The sequence below is a fragment of the Hoplias malabaricus genome, chromosome 10, assembly GCF_029633855.1.
Source record: "Hoplias malabaricus isolate fHopMal1 chromosome 10, fHopMal1.hap1, whole genome shotgun sequence".
Classification (NCBI taxonomy): Eukaryota; Metazoa; Chordata; class Actinopteri; order Characiformes; family Erythrinidae; genus Hoplias; species Hoplias malabaricus.
The window spans coordinates 3,637,689-3,652,312 of record NC_089809.1 but is presented as its reverse complement, the minus strand read 5'-3'; the positions used below and the strand labels follow the sequence as shown (position 1 = coordinate 3,652,312).

At 37.2% G+C, this 14,624-nt stretch overlaps 2 protein-coding genes across 3 annotated transcripts; both read left to right on the top strand.

The window, feature by feature from the left end:
• Nucleotides 1–331: 331 nt before the first annotated feature.
• rbm12bb (RNA binding motif protein 12Bb) lies at nucleotides 332–6,661 on the top strand. 2 transcript variants are annotated; one of them, XM_066683834.1, is made up of 3 exons: nucleotides 332–521; nucleotides 1,091–1,238; nucleotides 2,624–6,661. In XM_066683834.1, exon 3 carries the CDS (start codon nucleotides 2,633–2,635, stop codon nucleotides 4,502–4,504), a length of 1,872 nt encoding a protein of 623 aa, XP_066539931.1. In that variant the 5' UTR covers nucleotides 332–521; nucleotides 1,091–1,238; nucleotides 2,624–2,632; the 3' UTR covers nucleotides 4,505–6,661. The 2 variants fall into 2 exon arrangements, with proteins under 2 accessions (XP_066539931.1, XP_066539930.1); XM_066683833.1 differs by lacking the exon at nucleotides 1,091–1,238.
• A 1,181-nt stretch (nucleotides 6,662–7,842) lies between these two features.
• Nucleotides 7,843–13,631, top strand: gra (granulito). Its single transcript, XM_066683915.1, has 7 exons — nucleotides 7,843–7,979; nucleotides 9,021–9,088; nucleotides 10,056–10,108; nucleotides 10,194–10,266; nucleotides 10,504–10,610; nucleotides 11,923–11,981; nucleotides 12,270–13,631. The coding sequence occupies exons 2-7, from the start codon at nucleotides 9,025–9,027 to the stop codon at nucleotides 12,277–12,279; spliced, it is 366 nt and encodes a 121-aa protein (XP_066540012.1). The 5' UTR covers nucleotides 7,843–7,979; nucleotides 9,021–9,024; the 3' UTR covers nucleotides 12,280–13,631.
• The last annotated feature ends 993 nt before the right edge of the window (nucleotides 13,632–14,624 follow it).

Genomic DNA, 14,624 nt, shown 5'->3' with positions numbered 1-14,624 from the left:
GTTGGGTTTGACAAATATGAAGCTAACTAAAAAACATGTAAGAAATTTTATGCAGGTACCAGGCATGAAGGCCTTAGAAATACAGTATGTATCCTTAGATTTTACATATACTTTCCAGCAAAAATCTAACATCTAAGCCACTTTTAATTGCATATGTTTATATTTTCATTAAAAAATATAATCACCTTGATTAATATAAATACGTTGCTATGGTTTTAGTCAATTACAGAAGTCGGGGCGGATATAACACGTGCACACACGGTATATAACGTAACAATGATTTCCAAGGTTCGTGTAATTACGGTATTTACGGTAAATGGCGCTACGCGGATACTGTGTCTACACATTCGGCCATAGATGAAGACTGCGGCTGTTAGCTTAGCGTTAATTCATCAGTCGTCTGTGATGCGTTATATTTTGTCAAAAAGACGGTCGTTTTATTTATATATTCGTCAACAGGCTGTTGTTAATCTGGCGTGGATTTAACGCCTCCTGCTTCTTTATAGCGAGCTAAAGCTCCTGTAAGTTCATTAAATCTCGCCCCGTATTGGAAACATTACGGCCTGTTCTTGTTTTTTAAACTGTGGGTGCAGGCCCTACTAAGGCTATGTCGTAATTACTTAAGTTTAAAACCTCACCCTCCACATATATAGTGGTAATATAAAGTGGTATAACATTACAGTAAGCTATTTTCCTTCGTCGCATTTTCTCTGATATATATGCTTTTTGCGAGGGGAAAAAATCGTTGCGTGTCTAGTTGCTAGCGTTAGCTTTGCCAGCTAACATAGCGGTAGCTAGCTAACTATTGTCGCTTGCTTCTGTCGGTGTGCGATGTGACTGAGGGAATCTGCATATTTTCTCTCAAGAAAAATCACTCAGATAGTAAACATCTCTATAATCGGTCGTTTCTACGTTCATTTTTAACAAAATTTGCCAGTAGACCTGGTTACTAAAGTCAAAGCTGTGATATGAGGACTTTTTATGTTTGATTTCTGTGGACAATCCATTGGTTTTGTTTATTCCGTGTTACTTCACATTAAGGCGAAATTTACGTTGTGTTCTCGTTTGATTTGGTTTTTCATTCTTCAAGGTGGAACGGAACTCATTCATGTGGTCACCTCTTTGTTTTAATGTTGCTACAAGGTATTTTGTGATGCGCATGTCACAAAAGACACTCGAAATTCAGGATTTTGACTTGTAAGGAGGAAACTTTCTGTGGAGTGGAGCAAACGTGAAATGTAAGGCATTATCAGTGATGCCATGGTAGATTTTTTACATACAATTGTGTGCTCTTCGTGGGAGAAATGGTTCCTTTGCATTTTCCTGGGTGTATTACTTTCATCTGTGCGTTCATAATGGATTAAATTATTAAAAGGTTCTTTTTAGGAGCAGTAGCTTATGAGTAGCCTGGTGTTTGGTATGGTCTTACTGGATGTGGATGTGGATTATTTTCTAAAATGTTATTTAATGGGAGAAATTGTGGCTTCATATGGTCTTCATAGATTCTAGATGTGTTCGGTTGATGTTTTTTATGGAAGAGTCTTCCTCCAAACGTTCTACATGTGTGTAATTGTCTGAACAGCTTTTTTTTCATGGGTGCAAGATTTTGTTAAGTAAATGCTTCTGTGGAATTTCACAGTCCACGTTTATGGGTTTCAGCTTGTAGGTAAAAAGCTGACGTAGAAGTATTTCTGTTGTTCCAAATGCCTGTTCACCAGGTAGCTGCAGGACAACGCTGAATGTATGATTATTTAACTCTTTTGGCTGCTGAGGTTGGTTTGCTCAGTAGGCATGTTGGGTTAACATTAAGAGTACTGTGCAAAATACATAGACCACACTATTTTAAAGTCTGTCCAAAATGGCCATTAAGTACAAGTCATTCATATTTCTGAGGAAATTAGATGCACTGTAATTCCAAAATTAACCAAAGTATCAGCACTCTCAACTGTAATGAATAATTTTGTCTTTGAGAGTCGGGAGGTAATTAAGCTCTTATTAGCTGTTTTCAACAGTATGGGTCTGTGCTGCCTTGCGCCCAGTGATTTCATGTAGGCTCCGGACCCACCGCGACCCTGACTTGGAGAAGCGGTTACAGATAATGAATGAATGAGTATGGGTGTGTAAGGATATGGAGCTGGCAAGAAGTTGTTGCTGAGAAAAGGAAACACAATGTGTTTAAGGGATTATAAGAATTGTCCAACCAACTTCTGAGTCTGGACTTTGAAGATCTAAAAAATACCCTGTGGCTTTAAGAAAACAAGATTCCCATGATTAGAGATTAATGTTGATAAATGCGTAAAATTATGATCGAATAGCTAATGTAGTGTGTGAAAATAACTTGTAGTTAAAGGCCATTTTGCATATACTGAAATTAAGGGTGAGGCCTGATTTTGCACAGAACTCTGTATGTATTGTATAGTCTTTGTTCCTCAGAAGGTGGGCACTGTTAAATGGAGGACAAGACAAAGAATGAGGAAAACCATGGTACTGGCATCTCAAATTTTAGAAGTTGTACTTATAATAATGTTACTCAGGGGTGTGGAGTTGGAAGACGTTAAATGCTGCAAGTTGGCTGGACATGGCTATAACACGGATAACATTTATCTGCCCCTCTTGTCTGCAGGTTTTCATCATGGCGGTGGTCATCCGCTTACAGGGACTCAGAATCACAGCTGGTTCTGAGGACATTCGCAATTTCTTCAGTGGCCTTAGAATCCCCAATGGTGGGGTTCATATAATTGGTGGCAAGCTTGAGGAAGCTTTCATAATATTTGTGTCTGATGAAGATGCAAGACGAGCGATGAGTAGATCTGGGGGCTGCATTAAGGGCTCCCCAGTCAACTTGTTTCTGAGCAGCAAGACTGAAATGCAGAAGGTCCTTGAGGATAGCACGAGGACATCAGAAGCAAATGAGAACAGGTTTTACAAAGAGGGTGCAAAGAGATCGTCAATGGCAGTAGAAGGAAGACCGCCACCTTTTAAAAAAGAGATTGTGAAGAATAATAAGACATCAACATCACCTTTGAGTTCCCAGGATCTCATTGCTGAAGGTGCATCTGACAAAGAAAGCCTTTATTTGAAGTTGTGTGGAATGCCATTCTCAGCCACAGAGAATGATGTTCGTAATTTTCTTGATGGCCTACAAGTTAAGGACATTATCTTTTTGACAAACTACCATGGGCAGTTTAATGGAGACAGCTTGGTCAAATTCGCCACTAAAGAGGATGCCAGAGAAGGTCTCAAGCGGGATCTGATGTACATTGGACCACGGTATGTCAAAATAAAGATGTGCTCTGAGAAAGAGTGGGTGGAAGCCGGAGGTTTTGTTCAAACGGAAAGGTCAAATCAGAGAACTCGCAGCTCAAGTCGGACACGATCCCGCTCTCCACTTCATTACCAGTCAGGGTCAAAGTCAAGATCTCGGTCCCCTTCCAATGAGGAGTACTGTGTGCTGTACGAAAACCTCTCTCATTCAGTGGAGAAGCCAGATATAAAAGCTTTACTCCATAATGTGTTCTTGAAGGATGACCAGATTGTTATATTTGAGGATCAGAATCGTGAAAACACTAAATCTGCTGTGGTGGTGTTCAGGAACCTGAAGGACTACTGTTCTGGCCTGGCTCACCATAAAGAGATGTTTCTCCACAGGCTTGTCTGTGTTTCTCCCATCTCCAAAGAAAAACTGGCTACCATATTAGCATCCTCTTCCAGAGAAGGTAAAGAAGGCAGAAGATCAAGCAGATCATCTGAACGTTCTCAAAAGAGCTCTCATGGCTCAGAGAGAAGGTGTGTCTATGTTCGCAATATGCCATCAGATGTCCGTAAAATTGAGGTTATGGACTTTTTTCATGAATTCCAGCTGTCAGAAGATAGGGTTGTTTTGCTTCATGATGAGACAGGAACTGGGCTTGGTGAGGCTTTGGTAATCTTTCACACACAAAAGGAAGCTTTAATGGCACAGTCTTTAAATGGACAAAGATTTCTTGGATCAAAGGTTATTCTGGTGTGCATCACTTTGGCTCAAATGCATGAATTTGGTGTTAACCCTGAGATAATTGGAAAAACAATGGAGAGGAACAGTCGGAGGAACCCAGGAGGATTTGGTGAATCATCAAATTATTCCTATCAAAATGAACAGGATGTGATGCCTGATGGTTCACTTGGTAATTTTCAACATAGTGATGCATTTGGACAGGCTTCCTATGGTGGTGGTACTGGATCTCATCAGTATGGACAATATGGACCACCTGATCAACAGTTTGATGGACCAACTTGTCTTAAGTTGCTCAATCTTCCCACCAAGATACAAATTGATGAAATTTATGACTTCTGCTATGGCTATCGAGTCATTCCAGGTTCTGTCTCTTTGCAGTATGATGGCAATGGATTTCCTATTGGTTCTGCCACTGTTGTGTTTGAAAACTACAGTGAAGCAGTCACGGCTATTCATGAATTAAATGGGAGGCCCATTGGCACAAGGAAAATTAAGATTGTCTTTGTCTAGAATGGGGAACATTTTTTTTTTTTGGACTCTGAAGACTCTTAGGTTATTGCTATTCTATCAGAATCATTCATTGGCTATTTTGGATAAAATATAGGTGTTTTTTTGCCTTTCAGATAAGAATATATAAATACAATTATTTATTTCCTTTAAAATAAACAACAACAAAAAACCCAAGTTGTATTATAATAGCCTGCTATACTGATATTTTACAATCCAATTTTGGAATTACAGAGATGAATGGAAAGTATTGTTATTCAGTGGTGTTAGTAATATTGTACCTTGCATGGGTTGTTATGGTTTTGTTTTATTTTAATGGAGATAATTGGTATTACATTAGTGACGAATTAAAAAAAAATTCGGAACATCCGCTGTCTGAATGTTTTTGCTTTTTCAAAACTAGATTTTGTCATATGTCTTCAGGTTTGTTATAAAAGTGCCTGTTTATACTAGCGACCTTAAGCATCATCAACTGCTGGGATCATTTATAATAATGAAAATGGCATAATTGATCATCAGTTCAAAATTATATACTGGTGGACAACAAAACTTTAGTTAACTAAAATCACTGAAATAACCATTGATGTTCTTGGAATACAGATTTCCCTGGTAGTATGTTAACAGGGTTGGGATGTTAAATGTTGGCATGCTGTGAAAAATGTAAATAATGACCAAATGCAATGATTGGCATATAATTTAAACCCCATATTTAATTGTAATAGTTGCATTTTAACCCCACATTTAATAAACAAAAAGAGTGCAACAGCCACATTTTAAATGTAGAAACTGCAAGTTTATTGATCTTTGAAAAATGTTTGCCAATTTGGAATTTGATGCCAGAAACAAATTTCAAAGAATTGTGACATGGGCATGTGTACTACTGTGATGCATCTCATTTTTTAAAACTTTGGGAACTAAAGAGACTAATTGCTGAAGTTTTTAATTTTTCCCCATTGATAGAGGATGTTAGATTTTAGCTAGCTTGGAGTCTCCACTTAAGTATTATTTATATCGTATTTCTCGTTTAATAATGCAACAAATAATTTCAATGGTACATATTCAGTACCTTTAGTTGTGGAATGTAATTGTACCATATTTTGTATTATGCTAATTTTAGATTTTAAAATAGTGTTCATTTCATATGCCTCATTTTACTTCTAGGAATAAATATTCATCTTTATCTTAATGTACCTTTAGGGAGCAAGAATGGACTTTAAAACCACTGTTGTACATTTAATGATGCATTTTACATTCTACCATTTGTGAATAATGTAGTACCAGTACTGTTTATATATATATATATATATATATATATATATTTTTTTTTTTTTCTTCAGACTGAGTAATTTAGCATCTGGACACTTACTAACATTTAATTCAATAACACTGACCCTGAACTGGATAAGCGGTTACAGATAATGAATGAATGAATTGTGTGCATATAACAAACCCTCCTATTTATCCATTGGAGGATGCAACGTCAGTAATTGACAATAAGATGTAAATTTCTTTTCATCTGACCCTTGGACACTGTTCCACTTAACCTCAGCCCACCTTAAATGAGTTCCGACCCAGAGAAGGTGGTGGAAATTGTGGGTTTTCTTTCTATAGTTTTGAGAAGTGGTTCTGGGCCCATGCAATGACTTCCACTACAGAATCGTCTGTTTTTAATTCTGTGACACCTAAGGGCCTGAAGATCACAGCTAATGTTGGTTTTGTGCTTTGGAAACCTGTCATCCCCATGCAGGAGATAATCTTTGTGATGGGACTGAATCAGCACAGATAGTTGCTAAAGGCCTCCAGTACCCATGCAGAAGGCCTCCAGTACCCATGCAGACCCCAAGGCTTTTTGTGACCAGAGATACCCCATATGAATCTTGATTCCTTCCAAGATTTATTTTTCCAGCTTCAAGGACCCCTTTCCTTGCCACTGTTGCCTTTGGCTTGCTCACCTGGGGTTATTAATTTAAAAATTGGCTTTAATTTTCAACATCTGTAAAACTGCTTTGTGACACCATCAAGATGTAAAAAATAAATGAGGTTATTCTTGAATTGTTTCACTATTTGCCTGCAGTCTGTCACAGGGTGGTGAACCCCTCGTGATCTGAGATGATCTGTTTAAATCCAATAACATCACTGACCTTTTACCAATAAACCTTTTTTTTTTGTAGCTTTATACACATATACACAACTTTTCTTGTCCTGTTTTTTGAAATGTGATATTTGGTATCAAATATGGGCATGTGTTTAACCTTAGAATTTGAACATTTTCTAGATACAGGGTTTGTAGGTCTTCGTAACAATTGTATGTATAATGTTAGCCACTTATTTATTCAGTCAAAGATAGGTGAGTGCCAAAGAAATTCTGTTTGTCTTATGTCATTGCCTCTGTTCCCTCACCCGCACACAGGACAAGCAAAGGCAGAATCTATGACTTCACTGTTATAACAAATGCAGTTATAAATGTATTGCATGAAAGTGTGCATTTGTGCTATTGTTTAGGGGAAGTCATTTTCATGCAAATGCATTTTAAATCTTAGTTGTGACTAAGGGAGTAGGTTTTTGCAGGAATTGGGATGTGAAGAGACATAAACAGGAATGAGAGTCAAGGTTTATCTTGGTATTTTAACCATTTATAAACTTAACTCAAACATGCAAAGTCCTTATGCCATGATAAAACTGTACACCATATCTGAATGGAATGTGAAGAAAAGGAAGAGCTTGAGCTCTTCAGATGTACATGTAGCAGTACCCGCAAATTACATCAACACATCTCAGAAACACTGGGTTAAAACCCAGTAATAAAGATCAGGAAATGTTTCCTAATGAATCCAACAAAGTGGTTAGTATTGGGAGATGTGATTTTTGGTGACATACTTTTCTTGACTTGGAGTAAAACTATTATAAAGCTCTAAAGAAACCTTCCGATATCCATAGTTCACAGCAGATTAGGCATGTAAATCTGTACTGCTGAAGCCTCTTCCTTGAAAGAAGTGGGAATTCTACCTATTTTCTCTTTTTTCCAGAAGTAATGGATGTATGTTTATGAGAGGAGAGAGTCCTCAGTGTTAATGACTACACACATTTTCTTTAAATGTAATTCACTGACATTCTAATATTTTAATACTTATTTGCTGAATAGAAATCTAAATAAAATACTAATACAAATATCTGGGTAAAATATACTCCACATTTTTATATTTTATTCAGATTAGTGACTGACGTGTTAAAATGAGTAGAAATTGCTAAATGCTTCAAAGCAGAAAATGATGTCCTTTTTTAGATTTTCCCTCCACTTTCAAATGTTTTTTCTCGTAATTAAAAACCGTGTACTTTAACCAGGGTTGTTCAAGCTAAGACAGTTGAGAATTTCATCACAAATGTCACGGTAAATGATAAACTGAAGTTCGGATCCTGTGGTCATTTCTGTGGCTGAGCTGAGGGAAGGTCTTTGCTAATTCTGAGGATTCAGCATAAAGTAAGCGATTTGACAGAGGCAAAGTTGTGTAAAACCCACTCATTTTGAAGTATTCAATCTTTTTATGTAGATAGCATCATTTATTTCCAACATCGTTGTGTTTCCGTCGGTGCCAAGAGTAAAATAATGTTTTCGCCCTGCTGTTTTGAAGCCAGGAAGCTAACGTTACCGTTAGCTGGTGATGTAGATTATAGGTGTATTATCACTTGATTATTACATGTCTTAGGTTAAATTTAACTAATCCGGGGGAGTTATCACTTTTATTAGAGATTAAAGATTAAAATGTATCCTCAATCTTTCATTTAAGCCACGTTACATCTGCATTACATCGAAGTTGAAGTTTACTTTTTTGGAATTGTCCGTTCCACCTTAAATGATGCAGCACTGAGCCCGAGTGCCCGAACCGAACTATGGCACTATTTAAGGCGGAACGGAACAGTTCTGTGTTTTATTAGGAGTTTATCTGATTACCCAGAGATTTTTTTTTTGCTCTAGAAAGTAAGGTGTGTTTATAAAACTCTTATCTTTGTCTAGATTAATGACAAAATAATTAATAATAAAAAATAAAATAAGGAATTATTAAGTACTGGACTAGTCAAATCACCTACTAACCCTTAAATAAAAGATGACGAGAAAACACTGCAGAAACTGTTAGAATTGGTTTAAAGTGGTGACATTTGGCAAACATCTAACTTTAGATCGTTGAATATTGTACGGTCAGTTGTTAGCAATTTACTATTAAAATTCACTTTTTGCGTAATATTATGTAGTAAAATCATGCAGTAAGATACATAGCTGAATTTGTGTTTGACAATTATTAGAATAATCTAAAAAAAAAACACCTTTAAACACCTTTTTAAAAGCAAATATAAATAAATAAATAAATTAATAAATAAATAAAATGAATGGCTGAATTGCTTCTAATCAAAACTTATGATATTAGAGGATTTTGCCCATAAGTGAAAACAAACACTGATAATTGTGATAATAAATATAGATTGGTATGTGCCTTATCATTGTGTTAAAAACATATTTCATCAGCACTATGGAGGTATCCAGAAGAAGGATCCGAAATTTGGAGCCAGCAAGGCCTCTTCGCCGTCTGACAGGTGAGATATACACTGGGAAAACGTAATTCTCCACATAATTAAATAGTTGAGATGTAAACAGAGTGATTCAGGGTGTTTATTTATGTAGTTCAGTTCCCTTAGTGTGGACCAAACAAGAAAATAATACTTCAGTCCTGGTTCGCTTAGTGTTCATACTGGCACATTGCAATCGAACCTAAATAAGTTGTTTTTTTTAAAAAAGACAGGTGTGAGGAGGGTGTCGTCAGCCTGTCATCAGAACTATGCATCATGCAGGGCTTAAGGCACTTATTGGGGGTTGCGTATACCTATTTGTTCCCAACTGGAAACACAGCAAGAAGTGGTAAAATGGATAAAGGGGGCAAACAGTTTGAGAGGTTGGTCTGCTGCACAAATGAAAGAAAGTATGCTTTTTATTTTCAACACGCTGTCCTCACTTCGTGTTTTATGTTCATACTTGAAACAAACCTAACCACAGTTAATGCTCAGACATTCTCTGGATGTTTGTTTGGAGCGCATAAGAATCAAAAGGAAGCATTCACACTAACTTTGTTTTAATGGAGCCCATAAATACACTCATAAGGTGGTTTGGTGAGAGATGCTCTGATCCAGAGAAACGTGTTGATTCAAAGTAGTTTACATTGGTGGTGAATGGAACCAGATGTCCACATCCAAAACATTTTATAATAAATGGTAATGAATACATTGCTGAGGTCTGATCATAGTTTTGGGTGTTAAACCCATTCCTGGTGAATGGGTGCGGATATGAGGCACAGAAAACACTGTTCTCCATCATGCTGTAGTTCAGTGGTGCATGTGGACAGTGTGTAAACAGGTGTAATTTTGTTGTATACACACACAATCGCCACTCTTGTAAACAGAAGATTTAATCACTTTTTATGCTTCATCCACTGAAGTTTGCAGAGATTTTAAATAAACAGAAACTGTATTTTCAGAGCTATATCAAAGATTATGTTCTAAATCACAGAGCCACAGAGAGATGAAATGGCCGAGTCATTTGAGAAGGCAGTGGACAAATCAGTAAGGCATTGAATTTCTGTAATATTTTCTCATTAAATATTCAAACACTTTTGAGGACTTACAACTTTTTGTCCATTGTTTATAGGTAAGTCAAATCAGAGTGGAACAGTTTTATAAAATTCTCAGCGAGAACCAAATTCAAGCACCTGCCAAAAGAGGTAAACAATATATATATATATATATAATAAATTTTTGCACAATTTTATTAATAGAGCAGCTTTTATAGAGTCAATATAATGCTATGTTAATATCCATGAAAGAACAGGTTGATGCTGTTGAGACCCTGCTGACCAGGGAAGTGGCGCTCTCTAGTGGCAGCGAGGTCCTATATGTGCTTAACGAAGGCATACATTTTGTAAATATATTTTTTCTGTTTTTTTTTCTTCTTTTTATAGAGAGAATATCATATAGCAGAGAATTCCTCATCAGACTGGCCAGCTCACCAATGGCAAAGAAGAAACCTGACTTTCTACCAGATCATCCAGTCATTCTGGAGAAAGATGTAAGAGGTTCTCTAACTGCCCATGTAAACGTGTACAGTCGGCCATTATTCTTTATAGATGCAGTGCTGTGTTATTTTGTGTTTGCAGCGCACTATAAACTGATGTCAGAAATCCACACAAATTTTTTTATTTTTAAATTTGATTTCACATTCATTATAATGATTTAATACATATATTTAAAGGCTAATCGCCAGCTTCATGAAAGAGTCAAATAAATAAACAGAGTGGAGTTTGAGTTCCTAACTTGTGTTTATTGATCGTCAGAAAACATGTTATTTCTTACTAATTGAAGGAATAAGGTTTAAAAGATCTTTGGTCCCCCCCCCCCCCAACAACGGTGTTGGGAAACTCTAATAGGCGTCTTGCCTGTGACGTAGATGGTGGACAACAACTCTAGAAGCTGCACTTAATTTAATGCACAATGAGGAAAAGGTGTGTTGTTTGTGGCTGCAATCATTCAATGTACAGTGGGACATCTGTGAACAAATGGCCCAAAGATCCCAAAATATCCAGAAAATGAACTAAATTTGTCCACTTTAAACGGGCACTTTGGAAAGGACCCTCCGCTCACTCCGTTATCTGTAGCTCATTTCACTGGCGCTTTTCCAACAATATGGGCATGTAAGGACACCAACGAAAGGTGTTCAAGAGCCTCTGTAACATGGAGGTAAACAGGGTAAGGACACTCACTTCGCCTGTTTTAGTTGGTGTTAGTGAACGTTAGCTTGACTCGCTAAACTCGGTGTCTCAGATTATACTCGGCTACGTAGCTGCATTACGGAGGTTTATAGTGTCGGAGGAATTCGAGTTCGACTTCGATCACATTTACAAGAATAACGGTACCTCTAAATTTGAGTTTAGCTTATTGCTAGGCTATTGTCATGAATAATGTTGGTTATTTAGCTAGATACTGTCATAACAGTCGGTCATAACGGTGTTTTACCGCGGCGATGTTCAGCTGTTGTCCACCAGTGACGTCACGGTCGCGTTCGAGAATTTCCGTAGCGAGCTCGGGTTTTTCCGTCAATTTAATAAAATTGTCAGTTTTAAAGAAAATTAAGCTGCTATTTTCATTTTAATTCATACTTATATCTGTCAGTGACTACAATAATGTGGAATATTCATGGAGGTCCATTAAGTGGTGCTTAGCCTTTAAGGTGTCTATTAATGAATTGAAGAGATTCCTTCAATTTAGTATTAGTTTTACCAATTGCTTTATTTGATTATGTGTGTGTGTGTGTGTGTGTGTGTGTTAAGTTAAACAAAATTCTTAAAGTGCTCAATACAAAAGTGATGACCCTTTATTCACAGAGGCACCAAGATGTACACATGCTTTTTTTGGATAACATCAACAATAATAAATTGGACATGTGAGTACAAATAAAGCTTGTTTGACATTATAGGGCTTGTGTAACTAGAGGAAGGTGTAGTGTCACAGATAGACATTGCTCTGCAGGAAAAAAAGAAAGGTTTACATTCATCATAGAATTTAACACAAGACCAGGTGGCTACATATTTGCTCAGCTTTATTTTCAGGTTAATCATTATCACAGTATCTTGTGTGTTACATATTTTTCAGTTACAGATTCCTCTGCCCATGTACAGTGTTCTTAGAATAAGTAAGAAACCTAACACCTTCTTGCTTGTCTGTTGTATAGGATTGCCTGAGTGAGAGGAGAAATGGATGGAGGCCGTAAAAACGTGTTCTTCCGAATGCTGTTATGACCGAATTTGCTCTTGTCATTTGTAAATATGGGTGAAAATGTTTTAAATTGGCAGTGATTTGGCTGTTGGTGAATGCCATCGCTTTGAAGTAGTAATTCCACAGTGCACTACTGAAGACCCCCTGGACCTGAAGTGGTTAGCTAATAATTCAATAGCTCTTTGACCTTAAATTACATTGTGCCTTGTGACCACATGCAGAATAACTAAGGTTTTTATGCATTGCCTACTAACCTGCACAATAACTGAGTGGTATTTTGTTGCTTGTTTGTTTGTGTGTTTGTTTTACAATATTTTTTTGAGGGGGGCGCGTTTGGAGTGAAATAGTGAGTTTTTAAATGAAGACATAACGTAGCTTAATAGATGTAGCTTATGGTTTTGCACTTTGTAATTGAGTTAAAAGTGGATATTTCTGTTAATGGCAGTAGTTCACAGGTAAATATACAGTGTATATATCAGGAGCGTGCTTATCTTTGCTGCTTTAACAGTTGAGATATTGTGTATCTTAACTGGTACAGTGATGTTGGATGGTTAGTTCTGGATAACAAAGGTACTGGCTGGAGCCCCCGTACTCCAATCATTGGCTGAATTTCATTCAATGCACCTTTATGGAGAGTAAAGCTGTTTGTGTACCTAATTATTCTCATTATAAAGAGTGGCTACAAAATATTTGGACATTACCAAGTACCAAGTAACTCTAATATATTTTGGGCCAAAGGGGAATTTGTTTACATTTGATCTTTGTTGACACTTTATTTGGCTCGGCACATAAGCAATATTACACTTCACGAAGCTAATAAAAGTGGCCTTAGTCTTTATTAATAAATAAATCTGAATGTATTGCACTGAGCAGAAAGAAATGTAAACTGGACTAAATATCACCAAACTTTTGCATTTATTTATTTATTTATTTATATTTTTATTTATTTAAAGGAGCAAGCAGTCATTTTTACCACCAGAAAAATAAGAGATTATTTTGCAAATTGTTTATTTAATTCTTAACATTGTGATCCATAAAGTGTACCACAGGATGAAGAATCCTTGAACCAGTTTATGCTCCATAGACCAAATTACATGAGAGTGGCCATTTAACATAAAAATAATAATAATAAATCAGATCACAGTCTCTAGTACATGCAGGCCGCTAGGTGTCAGTATTACTGATGCTTCATATAATAAATAATAAAGTAAAAATGACTGATTACTTCTTAAAAGTAAATATTTATAAGTGCCATATTTTGTAATTATTATTTTTTGGCTGTGTTTTGAAATTACAGAATGTTTTACAGTTTGTTTGTTTTCTGTATCTTTTTTTGCTCTGTTTTTTTTCCCGAGTGTTTTCCGAACTAAATACAAAATATCTTAAGTAAACAGATTTGAGGGCCTTTACTGTATGTAAACTTTCATTCAGAAAAAAGCTAATTTTGTATTTAAATTCTGTTATTGGTTTTACAATGTAATCGATAAGTGTGAACTGTGTTTTTATCGGGTGACCAGACGTCCTCTTTTACCTGAACATGTCCTCTTTTTCTAGACTTAAAAAAAATGTCCGGGCGGAATTTCACAAAGGTCCGGGATTTTGTTTTTCTAGAGCTTACATAGAACTTCGAGAAGCGTCTCGTTCACAAACTAGTCCCGCCCTCCCCTACTTTGATTGGTTCGCTTGAGTGAGAAGGGGGCGCGGTGAAGTAGCCTAAAATCCTCTGATTGGACGGTGTGACTGTAGAGCTACTGTTATTGGTTGATTTAGTTGTCATTTAGTTGGTCAGTCTGCACGTCAGTAGCGTCCCCCCCCCCATACCCGGCAGTTAAGACACGCATTTGTAATTAGGGCCATTGAATGCACACAAACACAAAGTGGAAGGCAGGTACTTATGGAGCATTTGGAGTTTAGATGCCTTGCTCTAGGGCTCTCCAGCCTTCGGTGTTGAGGGAGGATACAGTGCAGTACCGTAACTCTATGGCGTTATTTTTGTGCCACAATTCTGCACGCGCGCGCGGATATTTCGAACGAGCAAGAAGGTTTCTGCGCGCGCGCGCGGATATTTTTGAGTGAGCAAGGTTTCTGCGCGCGCGCGGATATTTTTGAGTAAGCAAGAAGGTTCCTGCGCGCGCGATGTCTCTGACCTGCGCGCTCGCTACACACTTACAGCCATTACAAAGTGCCTCAGATTCAGCCAATCAGAAACGTCAAATGACAAAGGTCATTTCTGATTGGATGGTTTGACCGCCAAGTGGGAAGGACATACAGGCCGGAGAACAGTAAATAGATGGATACGGGCGAGTGGAAG